This window comes from Felis catus, chromosome E1, assembly GCF_018350175.1.
Source record: "Felis catus isolate Fca126 chromosome E1, F.catus_Fca126_mat1.0, whole genome shotgun sequence".
NCBI lineage: Eukaryota > Metazoa > Chordata > Mammalia > Carnivora > Felidae > Felis > Felis catus.
Genome location: NC_058381.1, coordinates 23,589,188 through 23,615,583, shown reverse-complemented (window position 1 = coordinate 23,615,583; position 26,396 = coordinate 23,589,188). Strand labels below are relative to the sequence as shown.

The window sequence follows — 26,396 nt, the reverse complement described above, 5'->3', positions numbered from 1 at the left end:
TGCCTGGTGAACTGTCACTCATTCTTTATGATGTCAAGCGTCTTTCAAAGGACCTCTGATTTCTATCTAAACAGAATTGCTTCCACTGTCCTACCACTCTACCTTCTAACACCTACACACTGCATTACAATCACTTATTAATTTGTCTGTCTCCCCAGCCAGGTTCGGAACTCCCTCAGGGCATCTTGGAGCCCTCAGTACCCACCACACTACACCAGCTCAAAGACAGTGTGCAAAAGAGGTTTGTTGAATGAATGAGTGAATGGGAACCTGTTAACATGCCTCTCCACCATACTTAGATGTTCTGCGTAATGAAAATATACAAAGGACACGGTTAAAGGAATGAAGCCCTGGGTTAGGCTAGTAAAGAAGGCATAGTCAAGGGGTTCTGTACTTGAGAAGGGTGCAATCTGGCATATTCCTGCAGATTATAGGAATATTTGCAGATGAGGTATAGAGGTTGGGCCCATGGGTAGATAGATAGAGGTGGTTTGTTGTTGGTTTTCCTTTTTGAGTGCCAGCTCAGGAGCCAGAATGGGTTCCAAGCCAATCTAATTAACCTTAGTATTACACTAGCCATAAGTCATTACCTAGGACCTCCATTTTTAAAAATAATTTCTCTTTTAATTTACACCTAAGTTAGTTAGCATGTGGTGCAACAATGATTTCAGGAGTAGATTCCTTAATACCCCTTACCCATTTAGCCCATCCCCCCTCCCACAACCCTCCCAGCAACCCTCTGTTCTCTATATTTAAGAGTCTCTTATGTTTTGTCCCCCTCCCTCTTTTTATATTATTTTTGTTTCCCTTCCCTTATGTTCACCTGTATTGCGTCTTAAATTCTTCATATGAGTGAAGTCATATGATATTTGTCTTTCTCTGACTAATTTCATTTAGCATGATACCCTCTAGTTCCATCCACATTATTGCAAATGGCAAGATTTCATTCTTTTTGATTGCCAGGTAATACTCCATTGTATACATATACCACATCTTCTTTCTCCATCAGTGGATGGACATTTGGGCTCTTTCCATACTTTGGCTATTGTTGACAGTGCTGCTATAAACATTGGGGTGCATGTGCCCCTTCGAAACAGCACACCTGTATCCCTTGGATAAATACCTACTAGTGCAATTGCTGGGTCATAGGGTAGTTCTATTTTTAATTTTTTGAGGAACCTCCATCCTGTTTTCCAGAGTGGCTGCACCAGTTTGTATTCCCACCAGCAGTGCAAAAGAGATCTTCTTTCTCTGCATCCTCACCAACATCTGTTGTTGCCTGAGTTGTTAATGTTAGCCATTCTGACAGGTGTCAGGTGGTATCTCATTGTGGTTTTGATTTGTATTTCCCTGATGATGAGTGACATTGAGCATTTTTTCATGTGTTCGTTGGCATCTGGATATCTTCTTTGGAGAAGTGTCTATTCATGTCTTTTGCCCATTTCTTCACTGGATTATTTGTTTTTTGGGTGTTGAGTTTGATAAGTTCTCTATAGATTTTGGATCCTAACCCTTTATCTGTTACGTCATTTGCAAATATCTTCTCCCATTCCATCGGTTGCCTTTTAGTTTTGCTGATTGCTTCTTTTGCTGTGCAGAAGCTTTTTGTTTTGATGAGGTCCCAGTAGTTCATTTTTGCTTTTGTTTCCCTTGCCTCTGGAGACCTGTTGAGTAAGAAGTTGCTGCAGCCAAGGTCAAAGAGGTTTTTACTCCCTTTCTTCTTTAGAATTTTGATGGCTTGCTGTCTTATGTTTAGGTCTTCCATCCATTTTGAGTTTACTTTTTTTTTTTTTAATTTTTTTTTTCAACGTTTATTTATTTTTGGGACAGAGAGAGACAGAGCATGAACGGGGGAGGGGCAGAGAGAGAGGGAGACACAGAATCGGAAACAGGCTCCAGGCTCTGAGCCATCAGCCCAGAGCCCGACGCGGGGCTCGAACTCACAGACCGCGAGATCGTGACCTGGCTGAAGTCGGACGCTCAACCGACTGCGCCACCCAGGTGCCCCTTGAGTTTACTTTTGTATATGGTGTAAGAAAGTGGTCCAGGTTCATTTTTCTGCATGTAGGAGCTCCATTTTTATCTACTATCTATTTCCTTTCTTCTTATCTCCATTTATAAAAGCAATAATAGTGACTTGCTCCTTCCTTTGAAGTTTGACGAGTTTGACATGGTGGTGGTAGGTATACATTGGGTCATTTTCCAGACATTTAACTAGTAAACTCCATGACATACATATGCACATTCATTTATTCAAAAAATATTTAATGAGGGGGTGCCCGGGTGGCTCAGTTGGTTACGCATCTGACTTCAGCTCAGGTCATGATCTCACGGTTCATGGGTTCGAGCCTTGCATCGGGCTCCCCGCTGACAGCTTGGAACCTGGAGCCTGCTTCAGATTCTGTGTCTCCCTCTCTCTCTCTCTCTTTCTCTTTCTCCCTCTCAAATAAATAAACATTAAAAAAATGTATTTACTGAGTACCTAATATGTTCCAGGTACCAAAAGATGGGGCCCAAAACAGTGAACAAAACACCAACCCCCTGTTCTCATAGAACTTACATCCTAGTTGGGGAAAAACATCCAGTGACAGTGAAGTTGGGGCCCATCATGTTTTCTCATGTTGTAATCCTGGAGGGACTGGATGCCAATAATTAACACTGAACACTTTCTTTGTACCAGGCATAGGGCTTGATGCACCTTGTCTCTCATTTAATTCTATGCCAACCTTATTTTCAGATAAGGAAACAGACCAAGTAGACTTCCCAAGATCACACACCTAGTGAGTGGCAGAGCCAGGATTTGAATCCAGATTTTTTTATTGCTCTCCAGCCTGAGCTCTTAACCACAACTCTCTACAGCAGCAACAAATACTTACTAGATGAACAAGGAAGTGGATGAATGGTTAACCCTAACTACAGTGGTAGCTTGGTGTTTGGCTTCCATGATACAAACATGAGCAACATGTTGAGGTTTTTCATTTACTTATTAATTTAAGCTTCTCCAAAGTATGGATTCTGTTGAAAGTAGATTTCCTAAAGATTAAGAAGCCTCATTGTCATTCATGTTTCATGGGCAAGGCAATCTGTTTTACAAATATAATGATGATTCCCCCCCCCCAGTTTTATTGAAAAATAATTGACATATATCACTGTATAAGTTTAAGGCCTGCAGCATGATAGTTTGATTTATGTCTATTGTGAAGTAATCATATTTTTTTAAAATTTTTTTTCAACGTTTATTTATTTATAGGACAGAGAGAGACAGAGCATGAACGGGGGAGGGGCAGAGAGAGAGGGAGACACAGAATCGGAAACAGGCTCCAGGCTCTGAGCCATCAGCCCAGAGCCTGACGCGGGGCTCGAACTCACGGACCGCGAGATCGTGACCTGGCTGAAGTCGGACGCTTAACCGACTGCGCCACCCAGGCGCCCCGAAGTAATCATATTTTAATTGAAAAATTGTGCAAAAGAAACTATCACTGTAAGTTCTATTCTGGATTTGTCATAAAGTCTCTGTATTAGACTATATAATGATCCCCAAATATATTAGGTCCTAATCCCTGGAAGCTGTAAATGTTACCTTAAAAGGCAAAAGTCTGGGCAGATATGATTAAAGAAGATTATTTTATTTTATTGCTTTTGGGGGGACCCTGGTTGGCTCAGTCAGTTAAGCATCCAACTCTTGATTTCAGCTCAGGTCATGATCTCATGGTTTGTGAGTTTGAGCCCCCTGCTGGGCTCTGCACTGACAGTATGGAGCCTACTTGGGATTCTCTCTCTCTCTCTCTCTCTCTCTCTCTCTCTCTCTCTCTTTCTCTCTGCCCCTCCCCTACTCACATGCATGCACATGTATGCTCTCTTGCTCTCTCTCAAAATAAATAAATAAACTTTTTTTTTAACATTTTATTTTATTTTTTTTTTTAATTTTTTTTTCAACGTTTTTTATTTATTTTTGGGACAGAGAGAGACATAGCATGAACGGGGTAGGGGCAGAGAGAGAGGGAGACACAGAATCGGAAACAGGCTCCAGGCTCTGAGCCATCAGCCCAGAGCCTGATGCGGGGCTCGAACTCACGGACCATGAGATCGTGACCTGGCCGAAGTCGGACGCTTAACCGACTGCGCCACCCAGGCGCCCCTTAACATTTTATTTTTAAGTAACATGGGGCTTGAACTCACAACTCCAAGATCTAAATTTGCACGTTCTACCAAATGAGCCAGCCAGGTGCTCCAAAGAATACTTTAGATAATCCAGTGGGCCCTAAATGCAATGCAACCACATGTATCCTCATGAGAAGGGGAAGGGGGAGATCTGGCACTGAAGAGAAGGTAAAATGACCATGGAGGTGGGGACTGGTGATGGGGCCACCAGAAGTTGGAAGAAGCAAGCAACAGAGACTCCTCTACAGCCTCCAGTGGGAGTATGACCTGTTGTCACCTTGGTTTTGGCCCCATGATACTGATTTTGGACTTCTGGCCTCTAGAACTGTGAGAGAACATATTTCTGGTAATTTGTTAGAGCAGCCACAGGAAATGAATACAGTCTCCCACAGAGATCCCCCTACAAATGAATTCACCTCCTTCCCTGCCTCCAGCCCCTTTCTTGGCCATTTGTGTTTCTTTCTAGTACCTATCAATTCCTGGCATGGTGTATGTGTATTATTGTAGGCTCCTCCCACTTGAACATAAGCACCACGGGAAAAGTGACATTTTTTTAACCGCTTTTCTCCCCATGCCTAGAAGAGTAGGCACATAGTAAGTACTCAATAAACATTGGTTGGATACATGATTGAATGTCATGTTATTGCCACCTGGAGAGCTCGGAGATCACATCAGGGATACAGTAGCAGACATCACAGCATGACCTACCACTTTTAAAGTGCCACTTTAAAAGATATCTGAGGGGGCGCCTGCATGGCTCAGTCGGTTAAGCATCTGACTCTTGATTTCAGCTCAAGAGTCATGATCTCACAGTTTGTGAGATCGAGCCCTGTGTTGGGCTCTGCACTGAGCATGGAGCCTGCTTAAGATTCTCTCTCTCTCTCCCCCCCCCCACCCCTCTCCGACTCTCTCTTTCTCAAAAAAAAAAAAAAAAATCTGAGATAGAGTCTAGTCTCAGACAACCCTGTTTTTCATTTCTGCATCAATTTCTGTTTCCTACTCCATTCAGGCCCCAAACCTTGCAATGGCCTTCAGAGCCTCTCCTTCCCACACTCTATGTCCAAACCACCGGGAAATCTTGGTGCCTTCAAATTCTCTTCCTTCAAGGGGACACTCACAATCCCACTGCCTCTCTTCACTTCTATTGCCTCTCTGCCACTCCTGGTCTCAGGCCGATGACAGCAATGGCTTCTGATGGTTTTTTGCCATCACTCTTGGCCCCTCCGTACAACTCAGCAGCCAGAGGGATCCTCTGAAAACATAGTTACATCTTGTCTCTGCTTCGTTCATGACTCTCTGATGGCTCCTAGATCCCTCAGAGGAAAAGCCAAGTCCTCACAGCAGTGCCTACAGATGGCAGTGACAACTGCCCTCTGTCATTTGTTGTCATATCCCACATCCCTGACACGCCATTCTGTCACTCAGCTCGAGCTCCTCTAACCTCCCTGCTTCCGTAGAAGTTTTTGTCATCACACACACGCATTCAGTTACTGCTTGTTTCCCCCACTAGAATGAACTTCAAGAGGGGAAGGATTTCAAGATTTTGATTTTAAGTAATCTCTACAGCCAAAGTGAGGCTCGAACTCATGACCTTGAGATCAAGAGTCGCGTGCTCCACTGACTGAGCCAACCAGGTGCCCCAAGAGGGGAAGGATTTTTATTTATTTGGTTCATTGATGTACCCTCAGTGTCTAGAACAATGGTGCCTGGCACATAATAGGTGTCAGTAAATATTTCTTGAATAAATAAATGAGAAACATAATTTTGGACTAGGTAATGTTTCCAAAAGCAAAGGGATACATGGAAGGACTTATAAAGCTCAGGAAACCAGGCACATTTTCCTTATACTGGGATTTTTTTGTTTTTGTTTTTTAAAAAAAAATTAGCTTTCTCTTTTTATCCCTTTCGTAATTGAGAATAGTTTGATGTGATTGGCTTAGTAAGGATCTCTGGACAATAGGGCAGAGAAAAGAAACCTGCCTTTTGGGAATATGACAGTATGTAAGAAAATTAATTATGTGGAAACTATAAAGAAATATGTCGTTTGTGTTGTATGATTTGTTGGCGTAAACATACATACACAGACTGTGTGAAAATTGCTTTGATGAGTCCCGCTTTTGATGTTACCCCCACCCCCCTCACTTTGTTTGCTCTGCTCTGCTGTCCCTTAGAACACATTTCCTCCCTATACATGCACACATGTCTGTACAGACATCCAGGAAAAAATGGTCATTCAGGCGTGTGTCAAGTCCTGCACACCCCAAAGATTCATTTAAAAAATACAGGCATGTTATAAATCTTGGCTGACAATCTAGTATTTGCCTAGCCAGAATGACCTCTGCACCAGAACTGGGGGCAGAGAGAGGGAGGAAGAGAGGGAGGAGAAGGAGAGGGAGAGGGAGTGGGGAGGGAGAGAGGGGAGGAGGAGAGGGGGAGAGGGAGGGAGGGGCAGGCTTTATAGCCATTTGGTTTAGTGGACTGCAGCTTCTCATGAGAATTCAGCCTATAGGATGCAATCGGGATATGTTTGAAGTATTATAACATGGATATGTCATATATCACTGCATGGGCCCCTATCAGCAATCTCACATTCCAGAGCAGATTTTGACGGTGTTTGTTTGAGTTAATTCCTAATTCGAAGGGAACACATCAGCCCTGATTTTCCTTGGGAAGAAGTTTGCTCCTGCTTCTTCCTGACCCACACCATTGCTTGCTCTGGGCACTCCTCTGGCATGCCCCCCACCGACCCTTAGGACCACTACCAGCTGTAGTCTCAGCCTCCTGGCTCTCATACTTCCTGCAATGGTCACCATATTTCACCTTCTTCTTTCCCTTTAGGAGACAAAGCCTCTCTTCGGTCAGGCCTTTCTCCTTTCCTCAGATGCCTCCTCCCTGACTCATCCTTGGTCCCTGGCTGGATTTGCCATACACCATAGAAATGAAGAAAATCACTTTACCAGCTGTTTTATCAAGCATCAGATTTGTGGTGAGGTTATCTGGAAATAGCAACAAAGCCTGGAAGACCATGCAAGATGTCACTGTGGGATGAGAGAGTACTGATAACACAACATACCAGCTATACTTCCAAGTGTCTCAACTCATTCACTCCTCAAACAACCTTATACAGGAGGTACTATTATCATTACTCAATTTAATGGAGGACACAGAGGATGGGGTTAAGTGCTGGAGTTGGAGATTCTAATCAGGGCATTCTGGCTCCCAAATGAATACCAAAGACCTGCCTCCAGCCGTGGGCCAAGAGCTCAGATTCCCTGGGTGTCTACATTGTGTTCTTATCCCCCTGAATCTAGCGGCTAACCCCCCAGTTATCTCTGCCTTAGTTGGGGGAAGAGTCCACTGTTTGGCATGGAAAAGGTTAATGCATTTGAAGGCAGGTCTTCATTACTGATTTCATTTCCACGAGTGTTAAAATGAAATCTGCTTCCCCAGAGCTTTTCCCAGAAAATGACAGTTGGTCATGGGAAAACAGAGCCATCTGTCAGTCTGGGCTCCAGGTGTAAAGAGAGGCCCTGGAAATGTCAGTCCATATAGTTCTGGGGGAAGAATGAGAGTTTTTAGTTACAAGTAAATCTTCAGAGGGGGTAATTCCACCTGAACCCTACATGGTGGCCTCCTTGTCCCTTGTAGAGCCAGTATAGAAGGTCCCTGCTTGATGCAGAAGGGAGGTGCTAACCTTGCCAGGGTTGTCTTCTACATGTCTTGGTTTATATAGGGTTTGGTTAGGAAAAGTCCCTAGAACCTTCCCCAGCCTACCTATCGTCACTCCCCTCAGCCTCCAGTTCTGCCCACATGACTGCTTGGATGAAAAGACCTTCTGCATTCTTGGGGCTATCGCAATAATGCAAGATCTAAAATGTACCCAATTAAGATACTTGTTCCAGAAACAACATGAGTCCAGATATGGGGTTCCAACTGAGGCTCGGGCTTGAGGCCTGTATTCCCTTCCTCATCCTGGAACTCACAGGAGCTATCCAATAGGACATCTCAACTAGTGACAGGGGATCTTGGCCTCTCTTGACACGTGGTGCTTGGCAGTGGCCCGTCCCAGCGCCTCTCAACCGAACTAGGAATGTTCTCTTGACCACTTCAGCTCATGTGACCTCGTCCAGGGGAGCCGGGAACCAAAGGAGGTCGGCATTTCCTTATCTACCCATCCCTGTCCTGGGCACATAGTAGGATACGTACTCAGTAAATCTGCCCAGATCACCGCGAAGTGCGTCTTCCACTGCACCTATTGCCTGCGACCTGCTCAGCACAATTCCCTCGTTCACACTGCGCCTGGCAAATGCTCTGACTTGAAGCAAGAAACCACATGCTGGTAGGTCTCTGCTGTATAAGAGGAGATGGCAAGGAAGACAGGTACATCCTCTTTGCTGAAGTCAGCACTGGATTGTTTGTGGCAATGTCCTTGCTGGTGGAGCGTCCAGGCCTTTGGCTTTTATTCGTCAGCATCCTGGCCCGAGGGGCAAAGCTGGACAGGAGGCGGCAACCACAAGAGTTTTCCCATTCTCCTAGTGACTAACAGCTCCATAGAAGGAAGACTGGGATTAACGCTTGAAACGAGACCAAAAAAGTTACCCACAGGGTTTCCATTCTTTCCGCTTTTAATCTGTCCCTATGACCAAGAGTCGCCAAGCGCTGGCTCTATTCCTTTGTTCCTGTGAGTTGCAGGGAAGACAAAGGTGTGGGCTCCCACTGTGGCCAGATCCCCTGGTGGTGGGGGTGGGGGGTTGTGGAGTCTGGCGAGGGGAATTAACTCTTCTTACCTTAGCAGTACAGCTGGTGTGAAGACACTAGGACGTGTAGCCATGAATCCAATGGACTAAGTGGAAAACTCCAAGGAGAACAGGAACCAGGGGCTCTTGGTGGACCCGGGGCAGGGGAAATGTCAGAGACAGAAATATGAGACTCTGGGCGGTGATAAAATAAACCGTTTTAATGGGAGGCTTTCCGAAAGGGTAACTTTTTCTTGTGCTATGAAGCAGCCAGTTTCCTTGCCTTGGGGGTTTCTTGGGTGGTGTCCTGACTGAACCCCTAGCCCCACCGGGAGCTAGGATGTTAGTCTGACACTATGTTCAGCCCCTCCAGGATCCAGAGGTGTGTCTTAACATCAGGAGATTGGAGTCAGCTGGCAGTCAGTCCCAAACGTACAGTGCCTGTGTGTGTCCAGGCCTGAGGGAAAGGGGCAGAGGCTTCACTTCCGACTCAGGATATGTCTCCGTGGGGGGAGAAAAAAAGGGGGCAAATCACTTTGAAAATTCAACTCTGACCTTTACAAAGAAAACTAGTAGACACTTTAGTATTATATACAGGGTAGGGGCGAAAGGGAGTGGAGGGGAAATTGCACTTAATTACAGTAGGTTATAGTTTACACCCATTGGACAAATTTACTTCTTCAAAAGAAATCTCGAGATCAGCTGGGAGGGGGTGGGGAGGGGGGGAGTCTGCAGATATTTACAGTGTGTTTGGCTCAGTTCAACAGCACGTGTCCTCCTCCTGTCAGTAACAGATTCAAGTTTTCACATCAGTTTGTTCGATGAAGGAGCATAATGCAGGCACGACAGCATTCTCTCTTCCTCTTCTGCGGTTTCTTGTCTCCCGCCTGTGGGCGGGATGGGAGTACTTGACGTCTTGGGAGAGGCATGGCGACAATACTGCATAGAAGGGAAGGGCTGCGCCTCGGAGCGGCTGTCTGAAGCGTCAGCAAGATGTCAGGTAAGCAGAGACCTCTCGAAGGTGCTTGTCAGGTCACTGGGCTTTTCTGTGACAGCTGCCCGGAGGGTGATGGTGTGGAAAATAGGGTCCTTGTTGCTGTGCACAAAGCAAGTGATGTGTGGTCATCACCAGGCTTGGAGAGGGCACTGCAGAGAGAGCAGAGAGAGCTCAGCCGTGTGCAGTTAGCGGGGACAATGGCCCTTGGTTTGTCTTCTCCAGGGGAGCTGAGACCCAAGTCAGCCAGCAAAGGGCCAAGGACCTAGTGCCTGCTCGATGCCACAGTGTTGGTCCTGAAGCACACTCCCTTTAGGAACACTCGGGAGCCAGATCTTCTGGCCACTTCAGAAGAGAGAAGTGAATTGCTGGGGACCTTGAATTAATCATAACTCACTGACCTTTATTCTGGAGTCAAGCTCCTCTTTCTTTGAGAGTGGGTTTTTATTTTAATGTTTGTTTATTTTTGAGAGGGGGGAGGGGCAGAGAGAGAGGGAGACACAGAATCTGAACAGGCTCCAGGCTGTGAGCTGTCAGTACAAAGCCCGACGTGGGGCTCGAAGTCACAAACCGCAAGATCATGACCTGAGCCGAAGTTGGAAGCTTCTACCCAGGTGCCCTGAGAGTGGGTTTTACGATGTGCTCAGTGTGGGTGCAATGGCAGCTGGACAGGAGCTTTTTGCCTCTCGTGGAAGTCAGGGTCCTGTTCCTAAGACCTCTAAGGGCTGGGGTCCCCTAGACCATTGATCCCCAAACTTCAATGGACCTAAGAATACCAGACATCCCGTGAAAATGCGTATTCTGATGGAGTGGGCCTGTGGTGGACCTAAGAACCTGCATTTCTAATCAGTTCCCAGATTGTGCCAATGCTGCCGATCTACTTGAGCACATGAGAAAATGGCCACTTGCTCAAACGACCCATCAGGGAAGGAGTGTGGGAAAGTGCTCTCTGTAGGCTTGCTCCTAATAGGACAAGAGACCTGGGCTGAAGGCCTCTGATGCCCAGACGAGGGCAGGAGACCCCAGAACAGATGGAGAAACCCCCTGAGAGGAGTCACCCCTTCCAGAGCCCTCGGCCTCATTCATTTCAACCGTCATGGCACACCATTCCTGTCCTTTTCCCTCCAGGGAGGCCCTTTTTGCTTCCCTCTGTCTCTTCTTTCCCTTTCACTTGTTTGGGCATCTAAGGGAAAGTTCTGCCTTTTGACTTAATGGCTCTTTCTCTAAAGACTCTTCCCTAAACACTCAGGAGCACACATAAGTGTGCGTGCGCGCGCGCGCACACACACACACACACACACACACACGCACAGCCCCCCCTACCGTTACTACGAAAGGCCTATTATCCCATTATTATCTCATAAATCAGTGCTCCCAGCCATAATCCTGTATGAGGTTGCCATTATGCCCATTTTACAGATTAGGAAGACGAGTTCAAAGAAAATGAATTGTCCAGGGTTTTAGAACTAGGACAGCATAGAGACAGAAATTCAAACTGGTTCCGGGTACCCTCCTGGCACATGTTCTTTCTATTATGCTCTGAGGTTAAGAGTCTTCTACTGGCTTTGTGCTCTTGGTCAAGGTATTCTCTTTGTGCCTCAGTTTTTTCATCTGTAAAATGGAAGTTGTAGAGGGATCGGGTGAGCCGATACATGGGAAGTGTTCAGAATTAACACTGGGCTACACAGGGTGGTGGTGCCCTAGTCCGTGCGGCCCTCGAGCCCTCTTCAGAATGCGACTGAGCTGTGCATTCATTTGAAGGGACCGGTTCTGACCCTTTTAAATTCTTGAGGCCCTTGTCAGGGTCCTCTGATACCCTTTGCCTCCTCTTCCTCCCGTCGCCCGCCCCCACTTTTGAGTCTCTTTACTTCCCACTATCAGCCCTTTTCCAATTTTCAGATTTCAGGGAAGGAGAGAGAAAATGGCTTGTGACCTTGCAGGTTTCAATAGAAGAGCAAACAAGAAGGGCAGATAAGGAGACGCCAGCGAGATTCTATGACCTGTCATTAGGGATGGGCTTCCCAGCTATCAAATGTTTGCTCACATAATAAAATGGTGGCAGAGCCCTAAATGTTGTCAAAGGAACTAGAGTTATTTGTCCCCTTCAGAGTCTAAACACAAACAGCTGATAAGGGGTGTGCTGTGGTCCCTCAGAACCAAGGCCTGGCACACCCAGCCCCTCGGGGGCCTTGCCCAGAGGATCTGAGGGAACCTCCCTCTGAAAGGGGTGGTAGCTGTGGTGATTATGTATGGTAAGAGCTAACGTTTATCGAGGTCCCACTGTGTACCAGGCACTGTGCTAAGGAAGGACTTTACTCACATCATTGTATTGGATTCACACATCAACCCTTTGAAGCAGGTAATTATATTCATTCATTTAATACATTTTTGAATGTCTTCTACATACTTAGCACTTTTTTAGGCACAGGGGATGCAGCCACAAATAAGACCCTGTCCACACCCTCACAGAGTTTATATTCTAGAGAGAGATCTGAACAATAAAGTGAATGAGTATATATGTATGTGTACACACATGTGTATACATATTGTACATATGTGCACAAAATGAAATTTCAGATGGAGATGAACACTCTGTAGACATATAAGCATGATGACAGGTTAGGGTGATTTGAAGGCAAAGGGAATAATTTATAGAGGGGAATCAGGAGGGGCCTCCTGGAGGTGGTGACATTTGAGCTGAATGAAATGAGGGAGCAAGCATGAAAAGATGTGCATTATGGAATTTGGGGGGCAGAAGAGACCACAAATGCAGAAGTCCTGAAGCGAGATCACTTCAATTCTGGTTCAGCTGAAGCCGGGTGAAAGAGGGAGGAGAGGAAGGAAGTGAGAAGGGCAGGGCCGGCAGGGGGCTGATTACACGGCAGGAGGCCTTGGAAGCCTCCATTTCAGCTTGGTTGCAATGGGACACTATTGGAGAGTTTTGACGCGGGTGGGGGTGACATGATTGGTTTCCCCTCTTAAGAGATCATTCTGGCTGCTGTGTAGTGAACAGACAGTAACCACCATCGTGGGGCAGGAGTGGACGTAGGAGTGGGAAGCTGGGGCCAGTGCAGGGCATCAGTGAGAGCAGGGGCTGGACTGGTGGGGAGTGAGAAGTGCTCAGATGTGGGATGCAGAGCTTATCCATGGACTGGTTGTAGGGCACGCAGAGAAGAATCAAGGAGACTCCCAGGTACCTCACCTGAATAACTGGTTACTATTTCTGGAAACGGAGGAGCCCCAGGACGAAGCAGTGCGAGTAGGGAGAAACGGGCAAAATGAAGAGTTCCTATTTTGGTGAGGCTTGTCAGATACACCGGGCATTTGCATGTACATGCCCGAGCTGCACCGGCTTTGTGAATGGGCCACTCAAGGGAGAGGTCTGTACTGGAGACAGAAGTACACGATCCATCAGTGTGTATGCTTGATCCAAAGCCATGGGATTGGGGATCACCCAGGAGTGAACACAGAAGAGAATGAGTGATAGGGCCCTCCAACAACAAAATGTTGGGAAAACAAGCTGCCAGCTATGGAAATGAGGAGTGCCACAGTGGGGGAGAACCAGGAATGGGTATCATTCCAGAAACCAAGTGAAAAAAGGAGGGAGGATCAGCTGTGTCAGAGGCAGAGGTCGGAAAGTCCCCATTGGGTTTGACAATATGGCGGTACTTGTGAGCTGGACCGGAGAGGTTCTAATGTGGTGTCAGGACAAATGCCCATCAGGAATAGCCGTAAGACAGAACTGGGGGTGAGGAAGTAGGGACCGTGAGTACAGATAACTTCTTGCTGTTATTAAGTTAGATTAATTATGGCTCCATTAATTAGAAGTAATGATTATACTTCAAGGAAATTGAGGCCTAGAAAGATTATAAATAACTTGCCCAGGGTCTCACAACAGAAAAGTCTATGCTCTTAAACACGAGGAAGGTTATTTCCTTCTACCTTCTGAGTGTGGTCACAGGGAGGCCACGGAGAAATAAATGCTACTTACAGTCTTCCTTCCTCAGGGTTGCCAGCAGGGGAGGCCAAGTTCACCCCAGCCGCCATGGGCTGGGTGTTCTGGGCCAAGCACCAAGCTAGGTATTTTACAAGATTTATAGCATTCAGTCTTTTTAATGACCGTCCAGAAGAGGAATCATTATTTTCATGTTACAAATGAGGAAACCGGAGCTCAGAGAGGCTAGGACTTTTGCCTGAGGTCACCCAGGTAGAAGGTGATAGAATCTTGGGCCTGGGTCTGCCTAACTCCCAAGTCGGTGCTCTTAATCATCACACCATACTGGCTGACCACCAGCAGAGACGGTTGGAAGCTGTGGAATAGTTGCCAGGGATTTATGGCAAGGCTGTCCACCTCCCTGTCAGCACCCCTGACTGGTGGCTGCTCTGGGGACCCTCTCCTGACCTCTCTATAAACTAGGAAGTGGAGCTGTAGGCACAGAGGTTGTGGAAACAGGATTTGGCTCTCAGCCTGCCCACACTTGTTCTAACCAAGGTCGATGCTTGCTGCGGTCTGGTTTCCAGACTGGCGGGGCATTGTTTTGCAGGAGCTCAGGCACAGACCCACTTGCATGGTAACTCGCCAGCACCCAAGGTTGAGGAGGAGGGGGAGGCATAAGCTCTGGAAAGGATGGAGGGCAGGAGCTGCAGGTGAGACAGTCCCACCCTGAGATTCCTGAAATGTGATCCACAAGGCCCTGGGGCACGTCTGTCCTGACAATGGAAAACACTGGGATCAGATACAAGTTCAAATCCTGGTTTTAGCCTTCTACCTACATAACCTCGGGTCATTTTTATGAGTGCTTAAAAATGGATATTAGAAGGAGAGCATTGCCTAATGGATTTGGAGTGAGAAGACCAGTAGTCTGGAAGTCGAGTTCCAGGTTCATCATCTGTGTGAATTTGGCCAGATCCCATCCCACCTCCGAAGCTCAGTGTTTTGCGCTGTAAGTCGGCCTCGCAGAATGGGTGGGGGGGGAAGGTTGGCCACAAAAGGTAAGAATGGAAAAGCACCCGGAGTGCTGCTATGGAAATGGGAGGCACTCAAAAAATGTTAGTTCTGAATTCATTCACTCACTCACTCACTCACTCACTCATATTTACTGAATGTCTACTATAGCCCAGGCATTTGGCTAAGCACAAAGGCATTCCCTGCTCTATTTGCTTTTATCCTGGGAGTGAACCTCCTTTGACCCCATGTAGTTCAGTGAGTTACATTTTGAAGAAGTCGATAGAAAGTATCTCCTAAAGGATCACAGGTGGCAAGGAGAAACAGGGGGTTAGCACTCTGAGTACTTGACCATGTACCAGACACTGTCTCCTACACTTTGAAGATCCTGTGGTGGGGGGTGGGTAGGATTTTCTCCACTAGAGACACAGAAGTGGTCTCGCAGGGTGAATCAACTGCCCAAGGTCACATGGCGAGTGGGGAAGGAACCAGGATTAATGCAAGGCTGCTGGGTTTTCCTAGAACTCTGGGGTGCTTCTACAGTAGCACTGCCCAGGAGGTGTCCCTCTGCCCGGAGCTTCTGTGCACACTAATGGCCCCATTCGAGGCACACAGCAGCATGTGAAAGATTCGGAGAAGCCCCGCCTTGTGGTGTCTAACTTTAACCCAGCTGTTCACCCAATACTTATAATCAAGGGATCTTCCCCTCCTCACACCATGTGCCCCCAACTCCCAGCAATGGTCTTAAAACTCCTTTTGGAAAATAATACTTTAAAACAAAGAGAAAGCAGAATTGCCACCGGAACTCATTTCTGACCCTTTGCCTTGGGAACAGAGTTAGTGCAAATTTTCTTCACCTTGGTTCTTTCTGCCGTCAGGAGGCAGCACCTGTATCCTCACTTGACTTCGTTCTGCCCTTCCCCCTCCCCCCGCTTCCTCTTCTTCAGTTTGTAGGAAGGAAGTTTCCTGATTGGAACACCTACGTGGGCTAGATTTTACCCTTGTTCCTGACCGTTAACTCCACAACAGCAGCAAATACCATGGGTATTTTAGAGATGGATATTGGAAGACAAATATTGTTTAGGTGGAAGGAGTCTAGGATTTAGAGCCAAAGCCCAGAGTCTAAAGGTCCAGCTCTAGAAGTTGGACCTTGGGAAGGTCACTCTCCACCTCTGAGCCTCAGTTCATTCCTTTGTACTAAGGAAGTTTCAATAAAAAGAAATGATGAGATCCTGTTCATGAGAAGTGTAAACATAAAATGCTATGTGAATAGTTTTATTCTCAGTGTGATCATCCTTCTTATCATCCCAGAAATGAGTCTACTACCAGACTCCTGGAATATCCAGGGACTTAGGGACAACTTCACGGTGGTTCTAGAGGGCTGTTCATGCAGCTTCAAGGTCGGCTGGCCACTCTGTCCAGTGGAGGGGAGACGCCATTTGGGGGCCAGATGCTCAGAGAGCATCTCCAAGTATTTTGATTAAGAGACAATTTCCTGAATTCAGAGGGCCTGTTTCAACAAGCAAGCATCAAAGTCAACTTGGGGAAGACAGGAATAATTAATCACAGCCCTGTCTAGGGCTGACCAAGCGGCAGATGGATTGATAAACCTTTCAAAGGGGAAGGTATTCCCAAGCAGGGCTGCTGCGCCTGGCTGCCCCCCTGATTGAGATTTGTGAGCACAGATAAATGTTTTCCCTGCTCACTACAAAGAGTGGGAAATCGCACGGGAGTCGAAGGGCAGGGCAACAGGGGGTGTCCTTTCATCTTCCATTGGGTGAGAGAAGAGTGGCAGAGCCGGTCCCACACAACGCTCCCTCTCTCCCCACCTCCAGAGCCCAGCTACCTAGGCTGTGTGTGTGTGTGTGCGTGTGTGTGTGTGTGCGCGCGCGTGCACGCATTTCATGAACGCACATGCACACACCCAGGACATGCCAGGCCCTTAATCTACATGACCTCATTGAATCTCCCGAATAAGGAGATGTTACAACTCTCATTTTAAAGCTGAAGAAACAAGGGCTCAGACAGGTCAAGGTCACCAAACAAGTGGCAAACCAGGAACAGAAGCTACTGCTCCACAACACTGCAGGACCAGGAGATGTGGGCAAAGGGAAGAACAGAGAACCTGAGCCCATGAAAGAACTTGCTCGGCAGCATGTGGCAGTGGAGGAGGTGTGATTCGCAGGGCTCAGGTGGATAAAAGACCATCAACAAGACCAAACCCTGCTGAGAGCCACTGACATGAAGTTCAAGGTTGTTGCCTACTTATCTAGTAATCAATAAAGGCCAAACAGTTCCCACACTGCACAGACCCCAGCTCCTAAAAGGTCCTATTGTATTATTCTGGAATTGTCATGCATGCTCAGACATCTTGTCCTATTTCCTAACTCTCGGTGTCCCGTGACAGTCCAGCTGTCCAAGCGGCAATGATGAGCCACACCTTTGGTTGTCTTTGCTACTCCATCAACTCTGAGTGGAGGTGGGAACCAGCCATCCACTGAAAGAGTGACTAAGCCTCTGGATTTCCCACTTTTCATGCACCAGGAAGTCAATTCCAAGCTTCTTGACAGCAGACCAAGTAAATGCAGGTCCCCTCTAAGGCCAGGTTGTCTACTGGGGCATCTCCATGGGTCGGTTGAATTGAGTCATTCTCTGGAGCTTACAGCGTTCTGGGTCCAGCATGGGTCTTGGACTGGGGGAATTGGCCTCAGGACCCTGACTGCTTACTCCCTTTTTCCATTGATTAACTTGTGGAAAATCCTCAAAGGGGTCCCTCTTGCAAAACATGAAACTCTTTAGAGGGTGTGACTTTCCTGAGTCTCCCTTGGAAACACCTTTTCTATGGCTCACTGATTAATCCCCTGGGGAATACTCAGTCTCACTACCTAAAGGCTCTGTGTCACCCAGTCTCCAGTGATTTATCAAGCTGTAGTCATTTTTTGCTCTTGCTGGCAAAGCTGGGGGAGCAGTCAGTCCCTTTAGCCTGTGGCCCATCTTCTTTGCCCTGTGACCCCAGGGATTCCTCTAGCAAGTAACCAGGAGCCTGGGAAGGACCAGGCTTACGGCTCAGTCCACATGCACCACGTTCTCTGCACGTCAGTAGCCCCAGCCATTGCCCTCTCCTGACTTCCTGCCGGCATTACCTGTTTACTGGAAGACATGTTGGTAAGCGTACTGATGCTGCTTGTATCCGTGACCACCATCGCAGACGGAAACCGGGATGTGTGCGAATACTGGGGGGGTTCCTGCTTGTGTGTGTACACTGGAGAGACAGAGTGAAGACAGAGTCAAGCTGAGATCACACAAGCACATGCACAGCTACAGATACCCCATCCCATCCCATCGCTCCTGTGTCCGCAGGCAGACGGAAGGGCAGTGGTGGCGGCGGCGATGTTTTGGAAGGCAGTGTGTTGGGGTAAAAACACTAGCCGTGTGTTTAAATCCTCGCTCAATTACTTAACCTCAGTTTCCTCATCTGTAAAATAGGAATGTAGGGTTAGAAAACATCATGTGGAAAGTACTTTGTACCAAAGAGCTTTGCGCAGTGTCTTTCATGTAGTAGTGGACAGCACTTCTGTTCTCCTGACTTTCAAGTGTTTATTTATTTTTGAGACAGAGCGAGACAGAGCATGAACGGGGGAGGGGCAGAGAGAGAGGGAGACACAGAATCGGAAGCAGGCTCCAGGCTGTGAGCTATCAGCACAGAGCCCGACGCGGGGCTCGAACTCACGGACCGTGAGATCATGACCCGAGCCGAAGTCGGACGCCCAACCGACGGAGCCACCCAGGCGCCCCGTGTTCTCCTGACTTTCAATAAAATGTTAGGTGCCCAGACATCAACAAGTGGCCCCCTCAGGCATATGTGACGCATCAGAGATTTTAAGACAAAAAAAAAAAAAGTTCTAAGCAGTTAGCGAACATAAACGAACTGGCCAGCGCATGCTTGTTGTATCTGCTGTGACTCAAGCACCTGGCCTCATGCAAGCAATTATAAATGAATTAACAATGATAATTAGACATGGATATAGTTAATTGTATAATCAACAATTATACAATTATAAATAATTATATAAGTCTGGGTTGTTCCAGACTGCACTAAAATGACATCGTATGTCACATCATGCCATCACAGAAATAGGAAGGATGATGAAGGGAGACAAAATTCAAATAAAACATCCAGGAGCATGTGACTCGGTTTTTAGCTTTAACAGTACTTGTTCACCAAGTCTAGAACATTTTGAGTTCTGTAACTGACCATTAGATTCATATAAACTCCAGGTCACATGACCTAACAGAAGCATGTGGCTGTTGGGCCATGAGGGAGGGAGCAGTTTATTCTCTACCAAAGCATCCTCTAGTAGGGAATGGGGTAAATGTCACCACTTGCTAGCCCAGCTTGTCCTTCCTGTGGAGGGAGGCCGGTTATTTCCTGGTCCGGGGCCCCTAGCTGGGCCTTGGTGGTCCACAGGTCACTGGTGACCAGTCTCTGGCTGTCCCACCTGGGCCTGGCCACAGAGGAATCCTGCCCGGGTGAGGGGGCAGGGACAATTGGGGGCGTATTGCCAGGCCCTGAAAAGACAGAAAGTGGGGTATGACATATGGTCCCAGACTCTGCTACAGGCTATGGCAGATTTTTTTTTTAAAGCCACAAAAAAAAAAAAAAAAATGTGATTGGAATGTGAGATGGTGCGTAGAAACAAGCTCCACAGGCCTGAGGCGGGGACAGAGCCTGAGGACAGAAGGCCGAACTTGGTTGCTCTTCCTTAGACCCATGGCTCCAATTGAGGCAGCCGGGGAGAAACAAAACTCCCCTTCCCCATTCCTGCCTCCTCTTATTAAAAACTCCCTTAATAAACAATGACTTGCATTTCTTTCACTCTTATGCTCACCAAACACGGTTCATACCAAGTCTTACTTCATCTCCATTATCACTCTACATTATTATTTCCATTTTACAGATGAGGAAAATTGAGGCCCAGAGAGTGGCTAAATAACTTACCAATGGCTACACAGCTGGTAAGTCTCAGGACCAGGATTTAAATCTAGGTGTGTCTGACTCCAAGAGATGATCACTCTATTACAGAGACTTTCTCTGGTGTTCCTGTGGGATGGTGCCTGCCATGATTTCTCCCCAGACTTGTAGGCCAGGGGCTGTATCCTGACATGGCCAGAGGGCTGGGGGCCTGGGGCTCAGGGTGGAGGGCAGAGATCTAGTGGCTGGCTGTGGGTGGGAAATAAGTGGTTGAAAGACAGGACTGAGAGTAGGTATAGAAATAGGATATGAGAACTAGCGGGGGGGGGGGGGGTGTTGGGGGAGGGGAGAAGTGCTAATATTCCTTATCCAGGATGGCATGCAGATGGCATTTTCCATCTGTGCTCATGATTCTCAATTCGAGATGTTTGGGGTGTGTAAATTGGAGAGCACGGGGATTCTAGAAGATTCTTCAATTTCAGGGAGGGCACATGGGATGCAAATTGCATACCCACTCTTGCCATCTGGTAATGGCTGCTCAGACCTTCAGATTGAAAAGGCTAAGTTGAGGCTCATCAGGAAAAGGTACTATGGCTGATCGGTGATATCTTCCATGGGTACCAAAGTGGGCAACGGTGGCATGTGTCCCACACATGTGCTACACCCTGCTTTCTTTCTCCAACTCCACTTATGTAAAGTGGGCCCTCAACTGTCCTCTTCAAAGCTGCCCGCCCTCCAGGAATGGGGGGGGGGGGGGATCTAGGAAAGGCACAGACCACAGGAAGGTCATGCTGAGACACTGTCTGGGTTGATAACAGGTAGAGAAAAGTGACCAAATCAGTATACTTCCAAGCAAGTACAGATCCAGAGAGGGCAGAGGTGGGTTGCGTAGGGCCCTTGCTGGTACCTCCGCCCCACCCCCCCAACCCGCCTGCATCCTTACTGTGGGAGTTCTGTAGCTGAGTCACGGCCGCCATGAAGGGCTGCTGAGTCATGTGGCTGCCGGGGCTTTGCTGCATGAGGGGCTGCTGGTGAGGGCTGTGTAGCTGCTGGGAGAACTGGACAGGCTGCAGGGCGGCCAGGCTGCCAGCCACACTGTTGATGACGGGGACGCTCTGTGCTTGGGAGGTGTTGAGGCCTGTGGGAGCAAGAAGGAAAGATCAGAGGTGGCTTCCGGGAAGGGGAGGGTTGAGTGCATGGATGAGGTCACCCACCGAGCCCCTGCTGTGAGCCAGGGGCTGAGCTTTGCTTGAGAGATTGCACAGGAACCGACTTTCTAGATCTGTTATACAGACAAAGAAACTGAGGCTTGGAGAGATTGACCTGCTGACATTCCACAGTGAGTTGTAGATGGAAATGGGCTTACACAGATCCGAGGTGTGAGAGTCTCCCAAAGTCATCCCGGCACCTCCCAAACTTGAGGTTGCCAGGACCCTGGGAAAGCTGCCTCTGCTTGCCCACTCCCTCCAGGCCCGACTCCCTGAGAGGGCTGCCCGGTGCCCTCAGGGCAGTTAAAGGAGGCAGATTAGTGCCCAGGCCTGTCTGTCCAGCAGAGGGCAGGAGTGATCAGGAACTCACATTTCGACAAAACAACAAAACCACCTCCACAGTCCTAGGAGTACGAAGCCAGAACACCCTCATTTAGTGGACTTGTGCAAAGACCCCGACAGAGGTCAGGTGCTCATTCTCTTGCTGATAGCAGAGAGCAGGAAAAACAGCAGACCTCAGCCAGTTCTATGAAGTGGACGTAACTCATCCCGTGGCACGGGGCTTGTGGCATCCAGAGGTCCAGGTACTGGGAGGAGGAAGTCATAAGTGAAAGGTTGACAGTTTACAGTGGTTCTTGCCATCTTTCTGTTCTGGGGGTGGGAGGCTTCTGTGGTACTGCTCCATGCCTGTGTCCTGAAGCCTCTTCAGAACCAGGGCCGGCACTACAGAGACTGGGTCCCTGGTCCCGCATCTCTGGGCAGGAGTGTGGGGGAGACAGCTGAGGCAGAGTATGAGTAGGGATGAGAGGATCAGGGGCAAGACACCCTGACCTCTTTCCTGGGGCTGTCAATGTTCCTTTGACCGTGCTTTCTGTGAAATGGGGGGCAGGATGGGAGGGAAGAAGAAAATCCAGAAAAAGGTGTCTAGGCAAGTATGAAGGGACACCTAGAGAGCCTTTCCTGAAACAGAGAGGGTTCCAGAAGTGGGTTTGTGGGAAGTCCTCCAGGGAGATAGCACAAAGACCTCAGCTGCTGCTTACTCAGGGCTTTAGCTGATACTGTTATCAGAACCCTAAAAGGCAAGTCTCCTGAGCGGAAGTGAAGGAAGAAGCCCCCTCCTGGCTTCCTTGGGTGGGGATGGGGCCGGGTCCTCTGATCGCCCTCAGACCAGCACTATCTCCCATTCCCCAGGGGCTCACCTGATACCCTGATATCCTGTTTCCCTCTCCTGCCTTCCACTGTGGTCTCAGTCTCCTGGGAGGCCCCAGATGCTTGCTGTTCCCCCGGGGAGCCCATTACAGCTGCTCTTTTGGGAAATCCCTGCCCAGAAAAGCAAATTACCCTGCCTAGAGTGGATGACATTTGAGGGCACGGTTCTGAAACCTGCCTGTGCTTTAGAGTCATCTGGGGGAGCTCTTTAAGAAATACACATTCCTCCGCCCCACCCAAGACTTAATGAGTCAGAAACTTCCGAGGTGAGGCCCAGGAATCTTATTTTCAACACCGTCTGTGATGTTGCTGTGCCTCAATTCCAGGATCCAGAGCCACTGATGTCATCCTAGCTCCCGCGAAGTGTGACTCGTGGCCTTTTCCCCTGCTTTCTGCGCACTGGTTCCTGCCCAAGAAGCATGTTGTGCAGCCCAGGGGATGAAGAGAGAGTGAGGAGTTGGCAGTGCCGGGGCCTTGTTATCACTTCTCCATGGGCCTCTGTGGTCCTCAGGCAGGACCCACACACTCAACCCAACAGTTGGCCACATGAGGGTGCCTGCAAGCAATTCTTCATCCTGACACTCCGTAGGGTAGGACCATGTGTCTCAGCTGGGTTTTCTGTTGACGCTCACCATTGTTCATGCTCCCTCCACTCCAAGCACACACACACACACACACGCACACCCTTCCAAGGGCCACCTACACTCTGGTGCTGCCCACCTGCAGTAGATTAGGACTACATCGAGAAGGTAGACAAGTGTGGGTGGAGGAGATTAGGAGGAACGAGATTGAAAAGTATGGAATAGCTCCAGGAAAAATTTTAGTTCAGATAGTGCCTAAGAAAATATGTAATTGTGGGGGGGCCTGGGTGGCTCAGTCGGTTGAGCGTCCGACTTAGCTTGTCATGATCTCACACTCCATGAGTTCAAGCCCCTCATTGGGCTCTGTGCTGACAGCTCAGAGCCTGGAGCCTGCTTCGGATTCTGTGTCTCCCCCTCTCTCTGCCCCACCCCTGCTCATGCTCTGTCTCTTTCTGTCTCAAAGATAAATAAAAACATTAAAAAAAAATTAAAAAAAAAAGAAAATATGTCATTGTGTAGCTGTCGGCCAAAGCTTGATGTGGGAAGAAAAGAGGCAAGTGGGATGGTTCGTGTATCATTTTGGTTGTGGAAATAAAGAGGTGGCATATCTTACTCATGGATCTTTTACTCAAATCTTCTAGAAGGTGAGCAAGCTGGGTTTAGATATCCTATCTCATTATCAAACCCTGGGGTTAGTCTGGTTACCATATTCCTGTGAAAAGGCAGTAAGTTCAAAATAAATTTTTATTTGGTAAGCTCTCTAAATGCTTCTCTACTCCCATTTCTCTCTGCAAAGAAATGCAGGGTGCAACCATTTCTTTAAAAAAAAATTTTTTTTAAGGTTTAATTTTCAGAGTCAGAGAGAGGCAGAGAGAGACAGAGTGGGCGGGGGTGGGGTGGGGGAGGGCAGAGAGAGTCATAGAATCCAAAGCAGGCTCCAGGCTCTGAGCTGTCAGCACAGAGTCTGATGTGGGGCTCGAACGCACAGACCGTGACATCATGACCTGAGCTGAAGTAGGACGCTCACCTACTGAGCCACCCAGGCGCCCCTGGGTGCATCCATTTCTGAGCAGTTGAGGATACAGCGAGAGCCACACATACTCAGGAAAGCTGTGCCTCCCGTAGGCCCAGCCCTGTTTTGCCCTCAAAGAACACATAAGCCATCTCCTCAGAAGGGATGTTGCTACCTTTGCTGGGGCTGATTTAGAGAGAGAGAAGAGAGAAAGAGGAAAAGGTGATAAAATACAGAGGGGTCGGTGCGGCCACAAGGGCAGAGGAACAATGTCAGTTAAAAGAAAGATGAGCAATGTGCCTTCCTTCGATCTCTCCTGAGACTTCTTGGGAGCGCTTCCCAGGGTCACAGTGGTAACTTGGCCTGAGCTCACGACTGAGCTGAGAACACACTGAACACTCATCCACATTAGGATTCTGAGAGAGCCATCCATAGACATGGCCCCAGTCAGCCTTCCCATGCCCTGAACTGGCCCATCTGTGAGGATGTGGAATGAGGGCCTCCTAGACCTGGGAGGACCTGATCCATTCACCAGTCTCCAGCCATGTTTCTCCTTAAAGACTCGGGGATGCTCCGCCAGTTTCCCTCAGAGCTCCCTCTCACTGGACTTCCACCACTGGGCAAACAGGCGTCCCATGACCATGAAATTCCCTGTTTAGAAGGAAGCCCATCATTGTTCCATCTTTGCCAACACAAAGAAACATCAGCATAACTTCGTGGAAAATCCACCGCAAACTTAGGGGTCGAAATGAACACTAGACAAAAGTATAAGCTATGATATTATACACACTCACGCCTTATAGATTGGCAAGCATGTTTCTACACACTATTATTTGATCACCTCAGCAACCCATTTTACAGATGAGGAAACGGAACCTCATTAAGGTTAATGATTTGCCCCAGGATGCACAGCTGGTGAGTTGTGCCCAAGATTCACCTTGATTCTGTTATTTTCTCTTTCTTTAGGCTAAACAATCCAAATACGGTTGAGGAGAGAGAAAAGGAACTAAACAAGTGGAATCAAATCCTACAAGTGGTGGGTGAGTTTGAAGGGGGTCTGCTAGGAACTGTTTTGAAACTCAGGTTGACTTACTTCCCACACTTTTCCTTACCTACCCCCGAAGTTTTCTGACCAAGAACAGAACTTACTTTGTGCAATGGCCATGACTCCAGAGAGGGGGGTCATGATGAGGTTTTGAGATTGCTGGGGATTATGGTGGGACAGGCTGTGGATATTCGTCAAGGTGCTGACGGGGGGCAGACCACCTCCTGAGACTGAGATCTGCTGGAGAGAAAAAACAAAAACACCATGAGTGGAGCTGGGATTGCAAAAAGCAGTGTCCAAATTGACATAACTCGGGGCACCTAGGGGCTCAGTCGGTTAAGCGACCGACTTTGGCTCAGGTCATGATCTCACGGTCTGTGGGTTTGAGCCCCGCATTGGGTTCTGTGCTGACAGAAAAAAAAATTTTTTTTTTAATGACATGACTGAGCAATTCCTTGGCACAGCTCATTCAATCATTCATTCATTCAGTAAAAATTATTAAGCATACACTGAGGCACATTTCTAGATGCTGGAGATAGAGAAGTAAAATACCCAATAATCCCTTCCCTATGATGCTTCCAGTGGTTGACTATTTTTTTTTCTTTTAAGTAAAAAATGTTTTTAACATTTATTTATTTTTGAGAGACAGAGTGCAAGCAGGGGAAGGACAGAGAGAGGAGACACAGAATCCGAAGCAGGCTCCAGGCTCTGAGCTGTCAGCCCGATGTGGGGCTCGAACCCACAACCCATGAGATCATGACCTGAGCCAAAGTTGGAGGCTCAACTGATTGAGCCACCCAGGTGCCCCTCATTGGTTGACTATCTCTGAGTTCCTAGCCTGCCTCAGACATTCTTCTGCCCATGGGGTATTAGAGGACTGTCACTTGCTTAATTTGGAAGTATCCTCTGTTCTGCTCTGTACCTTGTATATTATTGGAGCTAAAGACACATGGCTGCTAAAAATAATAACTGAAGAAATGTTCTGGGAGAGCAGACTGGGGACCAGGCAGAAGTGCAAGAAAGCTTTCACGGACTACAGGCTCCATTAAGTACCACTTGTACATTAACTTACAAACTTCATGATAGTTCCATGAGGCAGATACTTCTGCCATCCCTGTTTCCCTGATGAAAAAAACCAAGGCTCAGAGTAGATATGTATAATGCCTAAGATCCAATAACCTAGTAAATGGTATATCTGGTATTCAAACACAGGTCTGTCTGCCTCTAGAATTTGAGTTCTTTTAGAGAACTTCTTTTAGAGAGAAACTTTCCCCACCCCTGCAATTATTATCAAGGGTTGCAGAGGGATCAGACATCATTGGGCTTCTCTACCTTTTCCAAATCTCCACTATCCATTAAAATATTTTTTTGTTTTTTTTTTGGTCAAGGAACTGATGTTGTAATGAGAAAGCTACTAAATAATAAGCCCTCAGTCCCAGGTGCCCCCATTCTGTTTCACCATTATATTTTAGTGATAGGTTAGTAAGAGAAAGCTACTGATTTTCACGTGTTTACTTCATACATCCTTTGTGG

At 47.7% G+C, this 26,396-nt stretch overlaps 1 protein-coding gene across 8 annotated transcripts in view; it reads right to left on the bottom strand.

The window, feature by feature from the left end:
* Positions 1-9,098: 9,098 nt before the first annotated feature.
* The window catches only part of HNF1B (HNF1 homeobox B), a 53,929-nt gene continuing 36,631 nt past the window's right edge, over positions 9,099-26,396 (bottom strand). For 2 of the 8 annotated variants that reach the window (XM_003996580.6, XM_003996581.6), the window contains exons 6-9: positions 24,968-25,100; positions 20,752-20,946; positions 17,980-18,098; positions 9,099-10,043 (exon numbers count right to left, since the gene is read on the bottom strand). In XM_003996580.6, the coding sequence (XP_003996629.1) occupies positions 10,023-10,043; positions 17,980-18,098; positions 20,752-20,946; positions 24,968-25,100 (468 nt within the window). In that variant the 3' untranslated portion in view covers positions 9,099-10,022. The other 6 variants (XM_019817542.3, XM_019817544.3, XR_006589478.1 and 3 more) reach the window with 5 other exon arrangements.